Genomic DNA, 22818 nt, shown 5'->3' on the forward strand with positions numbered 1-22818 from the left:
AACAATTCTTCTTCAAAAGAAAATGGTATGGCCTTCAAATGTGAACATCTGTCAGGGTAACTGATTTTAGTTAAGAACTTCTTAGGAGGTGTTTATCTTATGATAAATTTGTACCTAAGCTAGTAGAGAAGGCTGGAATCAGATCTCTTTCTTGAGCCTTTTTTGTTTCAGTATATTAATGTATAAGGAAATCAATATAAATATCACATTCATACAATCTGACATCAGCAATGTCTGTAACAGTATAAAATGATCAACACTCATTGAGGTACGTACCAGTCTGGAGTTTGCCATCAAGCCAAGCTGGGCCATTAGGAACCACAGATTTTATTTGCAGAAACTCTTCTTCTGTATCATCACCTCCAACAATGGTGAAGCCCAAACCACGAGAAGACTTTATAAGTGTTGTCCGAATGTGTTCACCATTCAGTTCATTTGGATTTCTCGTAAAGAAAGCTCGTTCAGAATCTGGAAGCAAGTGCTACATGACTAATGGCTGATAACAAAAATAACCAACCATTCATTTTTCTATACTGCAAACACTGTTCAACAGAGCTTGCTTCAAATTCCATAAACTCACTGTTTGGGTGTTTTGAAGTTCCTGAGTGGTTACTGACAGCCGGCCGTGGTCCAGGTATAATATGGGCTTTCCTTCCCTTTTGATCATTTGAGCCTGTTACAAGAAGAAAATTTAGTTTTCCTGTGTGTCAACTCTATATACAAAACCCTACAAACATAAAAATTCAAAGGATGTGCCTCTTCTGACCTAGCTTTAATGACAAAGAGATTGATGCCTATACCTTGTTAGGCCCACAGAAGTTCAAATTTGAGTTGCACGGAGCCATCTACCTTAGCAAATATGGGAGTGTCTGTCTGGATGTTCGCTGCTGTTTTAAGAACAGGACATTTTATTTGATAAATACAAGACAACTCAGTTAAAGGAGGGCCTGAATTAATAATTAAAAATCATACAATAATTTACCAGTCAAAACAAAATTCAGTTAACACTGTCCCGGTGCCCAGCATGTTCAGGCCATTATCTTCAGCCTGTAATTTCGCATGTTATGTGGTGGAATAACGTATATGAATCTGAAATGCTGTATCAGCCTGTGTCGCCATGCAGAGAAAAATCCATTTCATCATTTTCTGTAACCCAATTATCTCCACATCTACCAACGTTATGTACTCAACAAATTTTGTTTTCATCAGTAAATTAATATGACATTTACAATTGCTAATTTGGGGCCTCATCCAAGTGATTCAACCTGTGTCTGTTTTGCCATGTGTTTCAGTTAAAATCATATGCTCAGGCAAAATAATACAACATTCATATTGATATGATACATATCATACACATCTATTTGTTTCAGTAATTTCAGTTCATTATCTGGGGACAAAAGTCTACATAAAAAGAAATCAAAGAGAATCAATATATTCCTTTACTAAGTAATTCTCATAAAGAGGTTCAAATTAAGTTTTGCTACCTCTTCCTGTACTCAACACTTACTAGTGCCGTCCTGAGCCGCCCGCTTGGCTTGGATCACTGGATTTTCATACTGCGTCCTTCTGTTAACATGATCTATGTAGTAAGTACCATAATGTGGATCGTCGATTTTCTCCCAACCATATGGCAATTCATCATCCAAGCATTCTTCTAAGGACTTCTTTTGAAACTTGGAGAGCCGTGGGTCCAACCAGTGGGAGGTACCAGAGTTATGACTGTAACATTCAAACGGGGAGAATGTCTCGTAGCAATTAAGACTAGAATACATAATTACAAACTGAGGATACAATTTTTCGAAAAAGTGAATGGTTAATTACACCACATCCACAAATTTTCCAGCATATGGACAAATTAAGTTTCTTTACTAATTAACTGCACTGAGAAGAGCCCTTCTTGAGAAGCTAACAGTCACTCAGGTACTCACGAAATTCCATGCATTTTAAGGAACCCACAACTTCATTACCATATTCATAATAGCTCAGCACTGGTCTCTGTCCTGATCTAGGTAAATACAATCCAAACTCTCCCATCCTACTTCTTTAAAACCCACTTAACATGATTCCCTCAAGTATGTTTTGGTCTTCCAATCGGTACCTTAACTTCAGGTGACAATGTTGTACACATTCATTACCCTACATATGCTCCATGGTTTGTCCATCTAATCTTCCTTGAGTTCAGCATCCTAATGTTTATCAATAATGGATGCTCAAGAAGGAAGCAGTGGGCACGAAAGGAAAAACATACCACTTTAATGGGGGTGGACTGTTTCAGCCTCCCTGTGTTTTCTGTTTGGACCGATGTACAAGGTGGTGACTTGCTGCATTCAGGTATCCTTCAGACTGTTCATGCCAGCCACCAAAACAAGACTGAGATATGAATGTACACTTTAATATCAGAGTTCTGCAGTTTGAGGTGTGCAATGGTCCAGTGTTTACAGAAGGGGTATCCATGGTTGGCAATGGTGATTGACATGAGGCACAGTGTAATGAAAGGTAACATAAGTCTCAGTGCAGACAGCAGCCTATGATGTGGTGACGGGTGGGGTCTGCTTTTACCTGAGAACCCACCTCAATTCCTTGAAAGTGGCAAAGAAGAGATAAATATGATCTCTCATCCGGAAACAATAAACAAGTTGTCACTGGAAGGGTGGGCTTGGTTGCAGTTTATATTGTGGGGTGGGAAGGGACAGAGCTTCACCATGGCCACTCTCACCACAGCTGCCACCTACCAGGCTACATGCACATCTCTGGTGAGTATGTCTGAATATTTGACATTTGCAGCATCTCAGTGGTGGATTAGGAATGTGTGGTTACAGTGTGACAATTTCATACCCAGCCCTGATGATGGTAGGGAGGCTAGGAACTTCCAATGTTAATAAAATGGTTTCTCATCTTTATTATAAGCCTGTATGCTCTGGTTGGCAAGGGGAATGTGAACCTCTTCATCTACTACTCAATCCAGGGAGTTGGTGTTAACAACTCGCCTGGAGGAGATGAGAGAAACACAACAGCTGAGGTGGAAAGTGGAAGAACCAAGACCCTAATATTTCAGTAAGGATTCTCCTGCTTATCACTGAACTCCAAGAAGAACATACCATTTTTAGACGAGATGTGCTCTTCACTTTTCTTGTAATTGCAATCAGAGCCCTCTGCATACAGAAATGGTTGATTATATCCTAAAGGTTTCTGATGATGGTTTATAATACTTAGAATTATTGGGTTTTGGACTTTGTCCATCATCCGGTACTCCAGAAGCTAGAAAACACATTTCAGAAACTGGATGTTTCCATCCTCAGGTGAGGGACCAAATGATTGAGGTTAGCTCTCTAAGGGACCCAACACAGTAGGTACCCCCCTTCACCCAAAGACAGAAACAGACCCAGTTTCTGAAATGTTGCATTTTCTAGCTTCTAGAATAATGAACAATGGATGAAGTTGGAAAACACAATAAATCTGAGAAAGGGTTCATTCGTCTCAAGGTTGAACATCATGTAAAAACAAGATATCAATGCAACAGCAGGGACCTTGTGTCATTTAAATACAGGTGCAATGGCAGACTAGATGCCATTTAAAGATATCTTCAAAGGCATTATATGAGATGTTACAGATACTGAAAATCTCATATCGCTTACTTATTCTACCTCCAGTTCTTTATAAGAAGAAGCCGTGAATCTCCAACATCCAGTCTCATTACTGTCAGGCTGAAGCCCATTTCATACTGCACACTAACTGCATTACTGGCTCTGGGGCCCACCCAGCCTCCCATCCAATGGGTACTAGGGTCTGTTTCCCCTGAGGTAAAGCAGCAGCGGCGTAAAGCTGACCACTCACCTTCATCTAGTGCCGAGATCAAGAACAGTGGAGCTACACATCCATGCACCCATCATGTTTTCATGGCAAAGCACTAGTTAAGCACTGGGCCAACTTTACCTTACCTTACTACTGCATTACACATACAACAGCCAATTCATATGACATTTCAGTTCCTAATAAAAGATGTACCTCTAACAAGACACTTAAACATTTCTGCTAATACATGCTCTCTAGAAATATTAATACTGATACATGTGATTACAGTTACTCACTCTATGAAGTACACTTCGCCTCTCTCGGTATAAGCTTTCTCCCAGTTCGGCGGCAGAGGTCCCAGATCCGAACGAAGAGAGTCAGATCCTTCTCCAGCATGGAAATAACTTGGGGGAGTTCCCAAACCTAGTACCTGGTCCCCTTCACTACTGCCTCCACACGTCCCTGAAGATAATGCACAGTGAACAGTTAATTGTTTTAATTGTGAAAGTGTATTTATTTTATCAGTATGCCTCTTTCAAATCAAGGGAAAGTGGCAAAATAACTTAATAAAAGGCATAAAATTATCACCACCACCTGAGAACTAGAGACACAAAAGCAGTTGAGACAGTAATGGCAAACACAAAAAATAAGATAAACTTGACAGGATTCTGACGATGGTGTATACTGTACTTCTTTTGGCTTGTCCAGTGATTGAGACTAGCTCTTTCTAATGGGCCCAACTGAGTAGGTTTATCCTTCCCTGCCCACCTGAAGATGGAGACAGATCCAGTCTCCGAAATGTCGTGGTCTTTTTTCTTTTGCATACCAGACGATGAAGTCCAAAACAAGCCAAAAGAAGTACAAAAAATAAGCTAAAGCAAATGCATAAAGAAAACTGAAAAAGAGCAGAAACACAACTGTTCATGTGAATAACCACATCCTTGGAATCATACGGTGACATGCGAGATCTTTACTTCATGATTAGTGTAAACTGTGGCAGGATAGAGATGAACCAACATCTAAAGGAGCCAATGGGAAAACCAAAACTTTGGCAGGAATGGATTAAAAGATCAGGGTAGAAAAATCACTTCAGGTGCTGGCTGATCATTTTGACGAAAAGTCAGTGTAGTGGTGGAAGAAACTACTCATATGCCTTTCTGACCTTACGCTTGTAAATTCCTCATTTTATTTCAAATGAAGAGTAATGGAAAATCTGTGTTTTACAAATTTATGGATCAAGTAGCAGGAAGTCTTTGTCATGTCATGCATGGGCTGAAACTGCAGAGCAGCAACAGAAAAGTTTGGCTGAAGACTTGTAAGCAGAGGTAATTTCATATACAAAAATTCAGTAAGGGACTCAAAATAAACAGATATGTCGCAGCAAGTCTGTAAAGTGCATGAAAGCAAAGTAAAGCATCACACCAGAAAATCAACCAAGAACCTGACAAGTACAAATGAGGGAAGGAGGGATACCTTTTATGAAAACAATTATTTTTTTTTTTGCGTTTAAAAAGAACAGTCTATATGTACACCAACTATGGCAAAAACTGGATGCAAATTGGGGGAGGGGGGGCTGAAGATACTTGAAATTCGCAGCTGGCAAGGGACTACAACATCACACTCTTTTTTAAGTACCATTACAGCTGCAGATGTGTTACATTCTTCAACAATCTCCAGTCTGGTGGCTTTTCATCATTTTCACACTTGAGCAATTCTCAATTAACAAGCCTGCTTAATCACATGCATCTGGCAGCCAACACTCACACTTCCTGTAGTGCTGATATGCATCACTTGCTCTTTCAACATAACACTCAACACAATCACTTACTAAAATCATTACTTCAGCTCACAGATTTGGATATGGTAAGAACCATGAAAAATGCTTCCGCTAATGATATGTACAAGTATTTTCCAGTTGTTCAGTTATTACAAATAAACATACTTCTGACTGAACATTCAAATACAAGCAGCAGCAAAATTAATAACACATAAGAAAAATTACCATCATTAACTAGGTTATGCCCGCCTGTAACTTCTGGCTCCATGTTCTTAGCTGCCATAGCTTCTACGTTGGAACGGTTGCGTTTCCGTTTTCCCTCAGAGCTCGGATGAGCACCAGGAAAGAGTGGTCCCAAAGGCAGACCAGAACTCAAATTAGTGTTGGAGCCACTACTCTGAGGTGGTGAGACTGGGGGTTCCTGTGAAGGCTTTGGGGTACCATAGTGATTTCCTGTCACAAGAAACAATGTCTCAGGACAGCAAACACAATCTAGTTATCACAGCACTAGAAAAAATACAGATGTTTGCTATAGCATATAATGTCTACTGGCAACCTGGAACGTCAAACGATAATTATACACTCCTTTTATCAGGAAGAGGTCAAGGGATATTTTACATATGCAACACAGGAATTCCGAATGAAAGGAGAATGTTTCTGAGATGCCAACTAGTTCATACAAGATCATACAGATGATGGGAAGCGGCTGTGCTCACAAAACAAGCTGATTCAGTTTACTGGATGTCATTATGTGACACGCGATCTGGACATTTCATTACTTCGCCTGTTTGTGTAGACAGCAATGACATAAACGCATGGCTGTCTCTTAACATGTACAGCTTTGTCATGTCCATATAAGTGTAATTCTGGAACTTCTAACATAGTAAATGTTAGGTACAGGTACAGTTACCTCTGTACCAAATTATGTAATTAAGCACCATGCCATGAAGGCGTATGGTGGAGAGGAGGGACGAGATCAGCCTCATGCCTCTGCAGCTTTACTCTTGGGGATGCAGCCCCAACATCCACTGCACAGAAGGCTGGATGGGCACCATAGCAGGTCTGGACATAATTATGGAGAAGAGTAAAAAATCTCTTGCTACTACCAGGAATCAAACCCCAGCTGCCCAGCCCATAGCCTAGTCACTATACCAAATGACATATGGCAGCCCCCAGTACATATAATTTAAAGTTTAAATACTTGAAAAAAAAAAGGACACTCTATAAGAAAGTAACAAATTAAGTCATTAATTCTTGGAATTGGGTGACATTGAGTCCACTTGGTACATCAGCCCATTGTACCAGCCCTGGATGATGAGTATGGAGCACTTGGTGAAATGAGAATTTGCTGGGGCAACTGACGTGCTTGAAGAAAACCTGCCCCAGTGCCACTTTGTCCACCACAAAACAAATGCGACCTGACCTGGAATTGAACCCGGTCACTAACCGCCTGAGCTTTGGCACGGCCACGTAACTTAACTATTTACTGTAATCTGTATTACTGGTTGAAGAATTAGTTTCATGGCAAGGCATTTTTGTCACTCGAAAGTATCACGAGTCAGTAGAACTGTCAGTTCCATTAACAGAGCTACACACTTTAAAATTTATTCAGCTACTTCAGGTAATAGAAAAGTCACACCTTGAGGGAGGTTAGACAGAAAGAAAGAGAGGGACAGGAGAGAGGTGAAAGCAAGAGAAAGACTGAAAGAAACTATGAGAAGAATTCTGTCTTCTGGGATATAATGCTGCATAGTCAAGTGCTTCCTGCTTCACGCTGGTTTCTCTCTTGGCTACTCTTCCAACCCTGAAGATGAAAGTGATTTATTCCTCTAAACATCAACTGACTTACACAAGACTACTCAGTACTATATCCTAACAGACAGATATCTTCATAGCTAACACTATGAGAACCTCATATCTGACAAATAAAAGCAGAGGCAAGCCTTACTATGGTATTTATCATTACATAAAGTGCAAATGAAAATCAGAAAGATAAAGACAAAGAATCAAATACATAAAATAAAATCTTATTGTACCTTCATAGATGCCACTTTCAAGTAAATTTCCACTTCTCTCTAATGCCATAAACTCCTCAGTGCTGAGAAAAGTGTAATCAATACCATTCACTTCACCATCTCGTGGTGTGCGAGTTGTAACTGGCACTGTTCGCAAGTATAAATTGTCCCGAATAGTGTTCTGCAGATCGTGGTCAACTGAGCCTTTCTGGAATCTTGCATTCAAGAACTGACGAAGGTCTTTTGTTATTGCAGCTGAAACAAACGGACAGATATTTAACGTGAACATTACTCACCACCAATTTGGTTTCTTCTTGATTTTACATACTTCTTCCAGCGTGACTGATATTCAATTATACCAGACATAAATCAATGCTACAAAGCTAACAACAGAGATATATTTCATTCAATCAGAAATCATCTGCTACTGTGTGTCACAGAATATTTTCTGTATCGAAGGAAGTTTCATACAACTTGACCTTAATAACACCTCTATTTCATGCTATACATCAACATTCGGTATAACGTGCTGTTTCTGAGGAACAAAAAGACACAGCTGATAAGGAGTGTGCTTGGGATTCATGTGAAGTAGGCATTATAATGGACAAAACACCTAATACTTAAAAATATCTTATAACTTTTACTTTTAACAACCACTATAGAATTTAATAACAAATTTGTAATAGTTTTGAAAAAATAATCTAGTATTATGCATTCATTTTAGGATTTTCATGCAAATAATGAACAATAAGATGTGAAAACCTTTCACATCAAAATTAGATTATTGTATACTGCACATTTTGCCTTAGGATTAACACGTTGGACTCCAAAACAGTATATTTATGTAAGAAAGTTTCCACAATAAGACACAGCATTCAAAATTCATTATGCATATACGTATGAGCTGAATGCAGTAAGTGATCTGACGAGCAGCACGCGTGCATACACATAGACAAATAACATACTTTGCAAAGAAATCTAAGCAGTTCTAGCTCAGTAGCTTAAGTATATTCAGAATGACATGTTCCTTGTAACTTTCAGCAGAAGTGTCGGAAATTTACTGTGACTCTGCCAATCAATTAACAGATTTCTTACAAAAAAAAGCAAAACTTCCTAAGAGATTTGTGACTGTCTAGTACCTACATGAGACCTTCATCAACAGATTACAAAATACTGAGACATCTATTTAGTCATCGAAAAAAAGCACTGTACAACTGAAGCACAATCAGTACTTCAAGTCTGGAATGAAGAGCAATTTACCAGCCTTTCTCTGTGACATAACATTATGTCTCAGGGGTAGGGAGATACATTTAATCCTTTTGTGAATAAAATGAACACACTTAATGTCAAACACACACACCACTTTAACAACAATCAACTAACAAAAATTGGTTACAATTGCATATAGAAACCTCCTAAAGAAATTGAGAAGAACAGGCAATATAATAGATATTCCCATAACACCCTCACATACCACAGAAAGTGCATTAAGCAGTATAATGAAGGTCCTTGTGACGAAAAAGGACTGGACTGAAGAAGTGTAGAAAGTGGGTATAATCCACAATATCCAAACTTGAAGTACTACACCCTCTTTTGACAAATAACACACACAAACACAAAGGACAGACCCACAGTTTCTCAACCACAATTAAACAGACAAGAACTTTCTACATTGCATGATATCCCCCCCCCCCAAAAAAGTAAGACAATCATGAGATACACAATTAGAAATGCAGACTTAAGATTACTGACTTCTGTGTTGTGATGATCTGCAGTCTAGTATATCATTAACAGTTCCAAAGGAAAGTATTCAGGGTACAAGGCTATGTTAAATGTGTAACAAAGTGGCAACAATATGGACCAGGAGGCCAAGACTGGGGCTGTGGTTGGACCAACAGGAGACAGATGTAATGAGGGTAGAATCCTGGGCCTCCTTCCCTGTTCCTCTGTTCCACGCTTGTATGTTAAAGATGGAAAAGTTCCTCTGACATGCCAGTCAGTATCCAGCAGGTTACACATCATCACATCCCAGAAGACAGCCATCTTCATAGTCAACACCGTGAGAACCCAAAATCTTGCACAGAAATGCACATTAATCACAAGTGTACCACCCTCAAGCAAAACAATGGAGCACAGAAAGCAATGTCAGAGCATAAGTATGAGATGAAGTCATGCACTTATACTTTTATCTCGACAGACTTTGAGTACACTTTCCATGACGTCCACTATTTTAACTGTGTATGTCACAGGATAACAACACAATTCCAGCAAGGCTAGAATCAGTTACCTCATGCAAACCTACTAGCTGTGCTACAAAACACTGCCAATTCTGGCACAGGTACAGCCATCGATGTACAGAATGCTGTCCTAGTTACAGGAATACAATGAGCGAGACAACGAATAATTGTAACGGATACTGTATTTCTACAAAAATGTATTCTTTCGGTGGTTTCAAATGATCTGTACACTGTGTAACTATCTTTGACACCATATCACATATACAAAAATAATTACAATGTAATAAATGTCCAATACATTTAACCTTAGCCAATTTGAAGATAACAAGTAATAAAGGACAAAAGAATTAGAATATGCATTTCAATGATGATCTAAGCACTTAATTTAAGTCTCTTTCACTTCAACGTGTATTCTAATAGAACAGAATTTTGACTGCTTACATAACAGAAATATATACATACAATAAGCGCATTACGACTGTCCGATCAATCTTTCTACATAATGCTGAGTGAGAGTATTACATGTCACAACTTTCCCTCAAAATCCCTTTCAATTTAAAACATACCTTAATCAGATTTTACACAATTAGATTTCCTAGCTGCTGCAAAATCTTGGCCAGCAACTGAATCCTCACAAACACTTTATGCACAGCTGTTGCCAAGAAGTAATATTTCCCCTTGCACCAGAAGACATTTGGAAACATTCCACTTGGCACACCTTCCATTTTTTTAATCTAAAGATTCTAGATCACAATGTACTCTACAGACCACAGCAGAGAAGGCTTTGGAAAAGACATATTCTGTATCCACTGTCACACAGTTGTCTAAGAAGAGCACACTCTAGAAACTGCCCACCTATTATAGAAAGCAAAGGTTTATTATGGTGTTCACAACTGTCTATCTTGAAGAAATAAATCCACTTCATATCCTCAAACCTTATCACTTTGAAACTCCATTTTAATTAGTATTATCCTCCATCTATGCCCTTCCCCAAGTGGTCTCTTCCTTCAGTATGCATTTCTCAGCTCTCAGATACATGCTGCATGAGCTTGCTCATGCTGGAATTCTGACATCAGGAGCTTCCACTGACTTCAACAAGCTGAAAAGTTGATCTGTGGAGGATACACAGCGCCATTACATTGGGATCAAAAGTTGAACATGGCTCATGGGTCACACTGTCTGTTTCCAGTGATCTAGCCAGCCATATCATGACTGAAGTCACTAGTTTCATCAAACCTGTGAAATCTCATGAGCCAGATGATGATGGTGAACACATTTCATTAGAGTTCTGCAAATATATAAACACAAATGATCGTGTGAGATGAGTGATGACTAGCAAACAGGCACTGTCAAGCCGTTTAATAGCCAAGTACCGCCAACTAGAACCTGTTACTCATTTAAAATCCGATTTTGCTCAGAGACGTGCCAGCACACCTGCTATGCAAGAACATTATAATGACAAGAGATATGCTGACTGGTTGTGGCAGATATGAAGTTCTTGCAGGACCCAAACAGCACAGATTACGAGCAATATCTCTTCACAACTGTGAACACGGCTTCTGGTACCATCCATGATGATTCATACTATAGCACATCAAGTGGATTCAGTGTTAGTTCCTGCCATATATCTGTAAACTCAAGATGAGCAGATGGATCTCACAGTCAACAGAGACACTGATGCTACTCTAATATGTTTCTGTAACTGGAGAAAAAGACTGAATCCCACGTTAGCACACCCAAACCATTACGGCACTGCCATTTTTGTTAAGAAGCAAGACATTTGCGCAGGAAGTGACGACTATGGAAGTGCTGTGGGTTGCTGTGGTGCAGATCTGTCCTGTGCTATCTGTGAGGATACAGGCTTGGTGGTTGCTATGTTACTGGCACATGAAATAGACCACTGCTGAGTTCTAATCACGATTCTGATAATGACTACCCGCCAGTGTGACAATGCCAAGGCATCATGGTCTCATGTTTCACCTGCAAACTGCTTCATTTGCAGCACAAAATTTATCATTAAATTTTTGGACAACCTAGGAATAACTTTTTGGTGAACCACAAGGCCGTGATTTTAAATTTACACATATGCCTCCCAGTGTTGTGTGTGGCCACCAATGGCAGTGTAATGACCACTACGGACCTACCAGACCTTGTGGCTTAGGCAAAGATAAAAATTGTAGGCATCTGAGTTGCACACTTGTTGGAACCAAGAAATGTCAAAGGGTTCCCCAGCCATTGGAACAAGTAATGGAAATGAGTTGATGCTGGCACAAGGACGGGTACTGTTAATAGTCGCGAGGGAGAGTGGAGTTTGTGGTCTGAGTGTTCACGGTCTTGTCGTGGTGGCACCTCTTCTACTGAATGCCACTGTGACAATGCCAGACCAAAATTTGGACAGTGCTGCATTGGGAAGCATCGGCAGTATAGATTGTGCGCATACAGAGCTGTGTGACGAAGAGGCATTATCTTTTCAAGAGGACAATGAAGGTGATATCAGGGTTTCCCACAGTGATGGCAAGTGATGAACAACCAGAATGTGAACAACACTCTGGAACCTAGAGTGAAGGATGGAACTCCATGCAAGAGAGGTTCTAAAAACAAGTTCCCAGCCAGAAAATGTAATGATGGCCGTGGCTGGGTTCCACACTCCGATGCCATCGAAGTACACAGAAACTGGAAAAGATTATCAGAAACTGTAAGTATACCACAAGGCCCTAGATTCACTACAGTGGAAGCGATGAAACCTAACAAAAATTTCTTCGCACATGAACAAGTACATCAAATTATGTATAATAAATTATGGCACTGCGGTTATAATTGTAATATGGCTGCGGCAATATTTCTTCATATTCGGTTTGGTTATCACGGATGTAAAAATAACGAATAATTCAACATTTTCGTCGTACTCACAATTATGTGAAGAGAAAATTTAAGAACTCACATAACCTCTTCTATACCGACTGCGAATCAAATTCCGCCCTCTGTGGGCGAAAAGTCTTCGCTGCACACTCGCAAGACACTTCGTGTGCATACCTGTGAGAATACACTAGTCGGTTCCTGTTGAAATGGTGTAACAAGCCAACAAAGAATGCAGTTTCAATCTCACTAATATCTGACTTACGTGCATTCCGTTACTGGATGTAGTTCTGAACGCCACGGTTGGCATACACACAAAATTTTGCCGGTGCGAAAGCAGGGAATGCAGAGTATCTAAGCTGTGATTTGATGATAATATGTTAGCACAAGTACAATCCACATGGAACTAAATGAATCTCAGCATATCAAGAAGCGTCACCAGGTTTCAACGCATATAAAGAAGGGCTCGGCATACAGAGGAGTCGCATCTAGAGCAGGGGGTCTCACTCTAAAGACGGAGGTGAGTGGTCAGCTTCCCGCCCCTGCCGCTTTACCCCCGGTACCCACTGAATAAGAGGCTGGGTGGGCCCCGGAGCCAGTCTGGACGACGTATAAAAGATAAATTCTTTACCCTACACGGACTCGGATCTCTCGACCCCTCGGCCGTCCAGCCCGTAGCCAATAGCTATACCGACTGCGTTATCCCGGCTCCGCAATACAGAGTACGTATAGATGTAAAATGCACAGGAATTTTAAATTATATAAAAAATTCGAGGCGAAAGAATAAAACGGTAAAACTACGGGTAGTCAGGGTTTAATGGCGATCCAGAAGAAAAGGGAACAGGCTTGGGTGACTCAGAACGAGTCTCAGACGAATCGCCCGTGCTATTTAGTTTTATTTTTATACTGTTTTTCTTGGCGAGCTAGTAAGTTACATGCGCGCATGAAAAGACTCCAATGTATTGCGCAAAATTCTGCAGTGCAAACGCCGCTGAGATCATGTAGGTGGAATCCAAAAATAGATCACCAGAAATAAACGCCCAACCGCTTGATCCATTGATCAAAAATCCGTCGGTGTAAGTATGGCTGTTAAAGACACAGATGACATACAGGTCGGACGTGAAACCACAGCTGTGAGAGACAACCCGCACCAAGTTCACGTGAATATTACCCAGTCGTTGGAAACAAAATCCCTAAGATCGACTTGCAGTGTTCAGCTCATACTTACAATGAAGAGTTGGGAAGGAAACTGCACTACAAGACGGACGATGGGGATGTCCTGAGAGTTTGGGGGCACAACTGCGGAGCAGGACGTTCATCCCCGGGAAAGACGTGCATCAAGACATGTGCATAACTACAGCCTATCTACAAAACAGCACACACAGTTAATGAAGTCTTCTGTGCAACAAAAATGATTTAAGTGAGTCCAATTCAAGGAAGAATTCAGTAATACAGTTTACTTAATCACAGTTTGTTCGTTATCATCAAACGATAGTGTATATCAACTTGTGCAACAGATCAATGACTACTATGCTGGGATAACCATAACGCATTGTGTCGGTGCGACTTCTGACACTCCACAGCCCTGAGATCCGTTAGTAACCTCCTCATCATCATCAGTAATCTGTCAGACGACACGTCCACAGTCTCTTCCAAAACAATTCCTCCACTTAATGCGATCTAGAGCTTTCTCCTTCAAATGACAGTATCCTCTTCTGTCCCCAAGGTCATCCAGCATCTTCTTACGTCTTCTCCCTCGTCTTCTTGTCACTTCTATCCGCCCCTCTATCTTGCCTTCAATAATTTCTTTTATAAGGCAGTTTCTGCGTAAAACATGACAACTCCAATTAGCCTTCCGTTTTCTTATTTCGTGTTGGATATTCCTCTGCTCACTGACTCTAATTAACACTTCTTCATTTCTCACATAATCGGTCCAACTGATCTTCTCCATCCTTCTCCAACACCACATTTCGAAACTTTCCAGATGTTTCTGATCTACTGCCCTAAGTGTCCATGTTTCAGCCCCATACAGAGCTATGCTCCAAATGTAGCATTTCACTAGTTTCTTCCTCAAATTTACGTCCAATTTGCTGGTAAAAAGATTCTTCTTCTTGCTAAATGCAGCTTTTGCCATGGCAATCCTGGATTTAATTTCACTAGTACACCTTCCATCATCTGTTAACAAGCTACCCAAATATTTAAAACATTTCACATTCTCCAGTTGTTTTTAGTTTAGTAACCTACACAGAATTAATTTTTAATTTACGGGGGTGGGGTGAGAATGAGCACACTTGGTACTTCAGCCACTAATTGGCGTAATGCACTGGAACCAGCTCCGGATGATGAGTATGGAGCATTTGGTGGAATGAAAGGTGGCAGGGGAAACCGAAGTATTCGGAGTAAATCTGCACCAGTGCCACTTCGTCCACCAAAACAAATCCCACATGACCTGAACTGGGATCGATCCTGCGCCGCAGAGATGGGAAAGCGACTAACCCGCTTAAGCTATGACACGGCCTCAGCCTACACCTACCAGTGTAACCTTGTTTAATCTCAGTCATCAATCAACTCCTTAATAAATAAATCAAGGAGCGGGAAGTAAGGTGACAACATACAGAGCGGGGAGAGGATGTACAAACTTGGCTTTTGTAGCAATGAAGGGGAAGCGTTCTCGAAAGCACGCTGCGAAATTCGATTACCACCTGCAGCCGTCGTTCGAGTGTCTATACTACTAAACCCACAGAAGACGGCGATGTCGTCGATATACATGGAAATGGAACTCAGATGCGCCAACTGCATCTGTAATGTTCAGAATGAGATAAGTGTACTGTCCCCGCGGATACGGAAACTGTGGATCTGGCTTAAGCCGGACAGGAGAGGAATACACACACCCCTCTGTTTCCATCGTGCAGATTCGGAGAATTACGTGAATCATCAGAAACCAGGCTAAAAATGGTACTAATGTATCATGACAAAAAGGGTATTATTAAAATATGAACACGAATGTCGCCCCTTTCTTCAGGGTCTGGGGGAGGGGGGTTAAATATTTCACTGGTCCTGACCCCACTTGTTAAAATGGTTACGATTCGCCACTTCGGATAAATAAGGAACAAATACAACAGTTAACGCTTATCTACTGCTCTACAGCCCTTGTGGACCTTGGCCGTTACCTACACAGAGAACAACACAAATACAGATTAAATGCATACAGACATCCATACCTAGAGTGGGATTCGAACCCACGATACCAGTGTTTGAGCGGGCGAAGACGGTTCAGGCCTTAGAACGCGCGGCTACAACAGTGAACACACAAGAAAACTAACTAGGCAATGAAAATTAGCGTCCTTTCACTTTGGCCAAGTTATAACTATGGCAGTGAACCAGCATGCAAACTATCATGACTACACATTTGAATGTAAACACATTACTGAAATTAAAAGGAAAGAAAGCATCACCCACAAGGTTCTTCAGGGACAAAAGCAAACAGCAATTACGAACAGGAGTACCAGAGGAGCATGTGCAGATGGTTTCAGTACCGACTTAAATGTTCTCTTCTCCAGGTAATCATAATGCACGTCAATCCCGTGACAGACCTATTTAAAACAAGTCCACCTTCCTAACAGCGCTCAGCAGTGCTGCAATAAGACGGTTATGTATACTTCAATAATCATTTCACCAACTACAAAATACAAATATGAATACTAAATTGCAGACGGTTCCTATCCAGAACGGTCTAAAACAAGGAGATGCTTTATCGCCACTCCTTTTAGAATATGTTATTAGGAAGGCCCAGAAAAACCAGGTGGGACTGAAATTAAACGGGACACATCAGCCGTTGGTGTATGCCGATTATGTGAATCTACTGGGTAATAATGTAGATACCATAAAGAAAAACACACAAACTTTAATTGACGCAAGTAAAGAGGTTGGTCTAGAAGTGAACACAGAGAAAACTAAGTATATGTTGCTGTCTCGTCACCAAAATGCAGGGCAAAATCATGATATAAAGATAGGAGACAGATGTTTTGAAAAGTGGCACAGTTCAGATATTTGGGAGCAACGATAACAGATCGAAACCTGATTCGGGAGGAAATTAAGAGGAGATTGAACTCGGGTAATGCTTGCTACCATTCAGTCCACAACCTTTTGTCTTCTTGTCTGCTGTCTAAAAACATAAAAATTAGAATATACACAACTATAATTTTGCCTGTGGTTCTGTATGGATGTGAAACTAGGTCTCTGACATTGAGGGAGGAACACAGACTTAGGGTGTTTGAAAACAGGGTGTTGAGAATATTTGGACCGAAGAGAGATGAAGTGACAGGAGGTTGGAGAAAACTGCATAATGAGGAGCTTCGTAACTTGTACTCTTCTCAAGTATAATTAGAATGATCAAGTGAAGGAGGATGAGGTGGGCAGGGCATGTGGCACGAATGGTGGAGACGAGAAATTCGTATATGATATTGGTGGGAAAGCTAGAAGGAAAGAGACCACTGGGAAGACCAAGGCGTAGGTGGGTGGACAATATTAAAATGGATCTTAGGGAGATGGGATGGCATGGATTGGATTGATCTGGCTGAGGACAAGGACCAGTGGAGGGCTCTTGTGAACACGGTAATGAACCTTCAGGTTCTATAAAATGCTGGGAAATGCTTGAGTAGCTGCAGAATTTGCAGCTCCTCCAGAAGGCTCAGCTCCATGAGTGAGTAGGTAAGTATGTAAGACGGTTCACGCTCTTGTCAATATTTAACTTCTGCGAAATTTCGTAATGCGAATTGCCACTTTCCACGTGTGCATTTTTACAAATGGCGGCTACGTTCCCAAACGACAAATAACTCGTCAATTTTACTGCCTAAAATGCAACACATAAGTTCGATCCCGGGTCTGGCCAAGTGGGATTTAAGGTGGACAAAGTGGCGCTGGGGCGGGTTTTCTCTGAGTACTTCGGTTTCCCCTTCCAGTCTCCATTACACCAAATTCTCCATCATCATAATCACCCGGGGCAGGCTACAATAGGCAAATCAGTGGCCGCAGTGCGGAATGAACACAGTTGGACTCCAGCCCCCACTAAGCGAATTAAAAAAAAATACAAATAAGAGAACAACGCTGTTAATTTCCAATTTATATTAAATTTAAATGATAATCATTTAATCAGTGATTTACAATTCCTAACATATTTTATACTGTGATGTAATTTACAGCAGTAAATAACAGTATTAGCTTCTCAGACTATAATCAGCAAAAATTCCTTTTCTTTACTTACCAGATTTACAATTTCAGTCTTCGCTTCAGAAGAAAGATATGCATTTGCGCAAAAGGAACTTACACTAGCGCAGTGCTCGAGCGTTTTCTGGGATGTGGCGCCGTGTAGATCTTGTGTAAACTGACGTTTCGGAGGAATGTATCTCCTCCATCTTCACGGAAGAATCCGCGAACGAGGAACCATCGTGAGCAGGTAGCTGCAGATGGAGGCGATACGTTCCTCCGAAACGTCGTTTTACAAAAGATCTACACGGAGCCACATCCCACAAGACGGCATTCTTTATAGCCACCACCGTGAGAACATCAAATCTATGAATTGTGTTTGATTCTCCAAGTTCCATCGTAGCAAAAAAAAAAAAAAAACTATGCCTGTTCTTAACTAATTACGCACTACGCCGTGAAGGCACATGGGGAAGTGGACGTATAGCTCCACCATTCTCGACCTCGGCACTAGATGGCCGCTTCACCCGCGGGGAAAGAGCCGCCAGGTACCCATTGACCACGAGATCTCAGAGCCGGTCTGGACTTTGTTGAGAAGATAAAAATCTTGCACTGCCGGGAATCGAACTAGGGACGTCCAGCCCGTAACCCGCTGTTGGACCGAGCTATCCGATTCCCATTGCAGTGTACAGTATAATTTCAGATAAGAGCGACCACCGGCAGATTTGTTACTTTTGTGTTTGTGAATTGGAGCATCCACTGTAACTGTGTTCAGACAAGAGTGCCGATATGTCTCCAGCACGGATTGACACCACCATTCACCGAGACGGTATGGAAACGACAGTTAACTTAGAAATGTTACGAGCAGGGCCCGGATTTTGATGACATGTCATCTTTTTTTTCCCTTGTATCCTATGCGATGCTCTTAAATATATAAATCTCGGATATGAGCTGCTGGTTACAGAAATGTAAATTTTATAGGTAATTTTTTGTTATTTTTGACATTTTTAGGTTTAAGGTCATTTTTTCATTTTGGGGGTAATTTTTTGGTACATTTTTGGACTTTTAAGGGTATTTCTTATCATTTTTGTCCATTTTAGGGAATTTTTCTTCATATGTTTTCTGAAATGTGAATAACATGGAAGCGAAGTGTTCTTTCTCTTTCTCATTTAGGTCATTTTTCTGGATTTTTTCGGTCATTTTATAGGTCATTTTTTAAATATTTTCAGGACATCAATATCCGGGCCCTGCATATTACATTTTTGGGTCATATTTTAGTAACTTTTCTGGATTTTTTCGGTAATTTTTTAAATATTTTCAGGACATCAAAATCCGGGCCCTGCATATTACATTTTTGGGTCATATTTTAGGTCATTTTTCTGGATTTTTTCGATCATTTTGTAGGTCATTTTTTAAATATTTTCAGAGCATCAAAATCCGGGTCCTGGTAATGAGAGATCATGCTAGAAGGGTTACTATTGCTGATTAATAGGGCGAGAGAGAATGTAGCAGTAACTACGCTATCTACATTACGAATCAGGAGGAAAGAGAAACACAAGAATGCTAATGAGCCGACCCAGCTTCTCAAATACCGCGGAAAGATACAAAAACGTTCACGTAATGCTGTGACTGTGGGTGACTTTACGCATTATCATACATCAACAATGCGAGCATTGACAAACAGCCCCAGCCTTCCCCCTCAGACAGCAGCTGTCCTTGACAATGCACCCTTAACACTGTCCCCAAGACAGACACGATTTCTTGACTCACCAAGAAATGTGTACTATAAGGAGACCATGAAAAAAGGAACGTGCTGTATAACAAACAGAAGATCTACAAAACTGATCACGTCTTGGAAAAATACTGTTATACAGTTGTGAGACTATTCCTGTAACAGGCCGTGGAGGTCCACACGGTTATGAGACGTCGAGGCTCTCACATTTTCTAGACAATCGTCTCACTGATGGCGTTGACGCTGTCAGCCTTACGCGCCGTCAAGCCTTTCTTTACCCCCAAGAAGATTCCTAGCACTCATTTCTGTTAGACGCTGAGCTGACTTTAGGGGCATAGTGCGGCTGGAAGGACTGGGTCAAATGAAAAATCCAATTACATCGGGGATTGAACCCGTGGCCTAAGAGAATAAATATCTAGGTTCTTTGAAAGAACGAGATCTGCTAAAAATACTGGACCATACCTAAACTACTGTGAGGAGAACCGCATTTCAAGTATTTGTTTCATATGACAGTCTGCTGGAAATCTTAAACCAGGTGTGTGACTAAGAAAACATTATGAAACCGACATGTCTTGCAGATATTTTTAATCTTTTCTCCACAAAGAAATACGAAGAAGTTCCTGGCTTCCTCAGTAAGCTCCACCTTCACCACCATGGGTTGCAGATGGTTATGCATCCATGCGGTTACAGCCGACAACTCTGCTTGAAGGCAATTACTGTCCTTAAGCCAATCAATCAGCTGCCACTTGGCAGACAGAATAGCGTGACACGAATGTACACGGAGATAACTTACTGAAAACAGATTTTCAGGCCTCTGATCTGGCAACGTTTTGGTGAAATGCTGCTTTAGAACATCCCCTTCACTCTGACAATAGCTCTCAGAATTCGAAATTTTAATCGCATTTGCTTCGATGTAATACTGTGAGTCCGGTCAACATTATAGAGAAGGCAAGGAACAGACTGAATCGTGGTCATGACTTCAGATATGCGACTGCCGTGACAAAAGCTCGTATCCTTAAGCTGGTTAAGCAGAAGCAGTATCAATCTCAACACTGGAAAACGTTGTTTTTGACGTGTCTTAATTTTCTAAACGACGACCAACGTACACAATAAGTTGTTCAACAATGACGTCGGGACACCTCAGTCGGTATAGCGACGGGCTAAGGGCTGGACGACCGGGGTTCCATTCCCGTCGAATCTATAACGCCTAGACCAGCACTGTGGCCCACCCAGCCTCCTATCCCATTATTTCATATCTGTAAGAAATGGTTGCCATGGCCATAAATCTCATCTAATCTTAAACCCTGTGACTATCGCCACAGAAAATCCACATACAAACTAAAAACCGAATGTTGGAACGAAACAACACTCAACAAACACTCTGGAGGGTTCCTGTGGACAGCCGACAAGGGGTAGTACTTCAGCTTGTAGGTTCAGCAGGGTCTAAGAACTCTCTGAATTTACTAATACAGCATATTATGAAATGTCACATAGTGCCTTGAGTACCAGAAAGCTGGAGAGAGTTACACAATGAAGAGCTTCAACCTTCAACTAGCCAATGAATATTATTATTGTGTTCACGAAATTACAAGACGACAGGAGGGAAGGGGCAATGGGTTCTGTTGGAATCACGAAGGGAGACACCACTTGGAGGCACAGACGGGAGAACACTACCAAAACTGTTGCTACAGAAAAGGGCGCGAGAGGGCGGACTGGATAGGGTTCCGCGGCTGGTTCTCGCGAACACAATAATGACTTTTGGGGTTCCAAAAATGGCAGGTAATTTATTCTGACTAGCTGAGTGGCTCACAGTTCCTCAATGACTCTGTTCTGTGGAGTTAATTAGCTATTTGCGAACTACAAACGTGCCTCTTATGACGATTTTAACACTAGGAAACAAATTTACTAAACGTAGACATTTCTATCATATGTTAATAAGTAAACAAGTACCTTCTTATGTTAACAAGTAAAGTTCCTCGCTTCAGTAGGTCAGGATTATATAAAACTTCAGTCTATGTACGTGTACGTTCCATATTACGCCGAAAACGAACGCTGTCAGGTGCAATCAAATCTCGGTTGCCGATATAAGAAAACAACTAAACCCATCAAGACAGCCAGTCTCAACTGCAAGATTCACAACAAGGATTGCTCGATTAACAGGCCGGAATGCAATCAACAAAATGTTTGTTCAGTTTATCTAATATTAAATTAAACAGCTTTCATTCATATGTTTGGGCATCTTCAAAGTAAAGTTGTCCCTGCGCTCAATTAAACAAGCACTGTGCCATGAAGACATACAGCGGAGTGGAGGTATAGCTCCCCCATTCTTGACTTCGGCACGAGATAGAGGTGACTGGTCAGCTTCACGACCCGGGGGATAGAACCCCGTGGTAGCCATTAGGAGACTGGGTGAACCCCATACCCGGTCTGAACGTTGTGAAGAATATAAAACTCTTCGCCATGCTGTCCAGCCCGTAGATCCTTGCTGAGCTGTCCCGACTCCTGGACGAGTATCTTGTGACCGGCGATAATTCCTGTCTGTGGAGCCACTTCTCATACGTCAGTAAAAACCCGGTGCGAGACAGTGCACATGCTATCCCATGTTCGACTGGCCTTGACTGCGTCATCCTGGAAACTGACATCGGCTGTTGGTTGCTGAGTACCGAACAACAATGAACGAAACCATCCGACCGGTGAAGCCGATTTCAACAAAATCGGCAATTCATGTTCGGGGACTCCCCACTGTGCATGCTGTTATCTTCCTGGAGATACCACGCATTTAGTCTTGTCTTCTTAAGTTACTACAATTTAATCAAAATAACCGGCCATTTTCGATAAACTCGCTATTCTCTTGTACTTTGAGATCCATCTAAAGGACCCCCGCTGTAGAAGCTACTTATGTTCAAATTAACCGGGCCCTGACCCATGACAAACTCTGAAGAACCGATTATAACTACAATCCCTATAACCGCCTAGGCGGTACCGAGGCGCACTTCTGACGGCATCCCAAAGAAGCAGAAAACGCGAAGTTATCTATGCTACGTTTATGAACAATTAAAAACATTGTGGGTCTAGGACGATAATCTCAGCTCCCTGTCATGTACCCGAAGTGCCTCATTTTCGGTAAGGATCAGTGTTAATTTGCACCCAAAAGCTTCGTGATGCAAATGTTACTTCCTTACTGGACAGGGAAACCACCCAAGTCCA

At 41.2% G+C, this 22818-nt stretch overlaps 1 protein-coding gene across 3 annotated transcripts in view; it reads right to left on the reverse strand.

Moving 5' to 3' along the window:
• LOC111871102 (membrane-associated guanylate kinase, WW and PDZ domain-containing protein 2) overlaps positions 1-22818 on the reverse strand; it is a 52926-nt gene that overhangs the window by 18925 nt on the left and 11183 nt on the right. For all 3 annotated transcript variants that reach the window (XM_023863905.2, XM_023863904.2, XM_023863903.2), the window contains exons 2-7: positions 7606-7839; positions 5795-6022; positions 4089-4254; positions 1508-1719; positions 581-673; positions 277-468 (exon numbers count right to left, since the gene is read on the reverse strand). In XM_023863905.2, coding sequence (XP_023719673.1) covers positions 277-468; positions 581-673; positions 1508-1719; positions 4089-4254; positions 5795-6022; positions 7606-7839 — 1125 coding nt within the window. The remainder of the gene's footprint in view (positions 1-276; positions 469-580; positions 674-1507; positions 1720-4088; positions 4255-5794; positions 6023-7605; positions 7840-22818) is intronic.

The sequence above is a fragment of the Cryptotermes secundus genome, unplaced genomic scaffold, assembly GCF_002891405.2.
Source record: "Cryptotermes secundus unplaced genomic scaffold, Csec_1.0 scaffold250, whole genome shotgun sequence".
NCBI lineage: Eukaryota > Metazoa > Arthropoda > Insecta > Blattodea > Kalotermitidae > Cryptotermes > Cryptotermes secundus.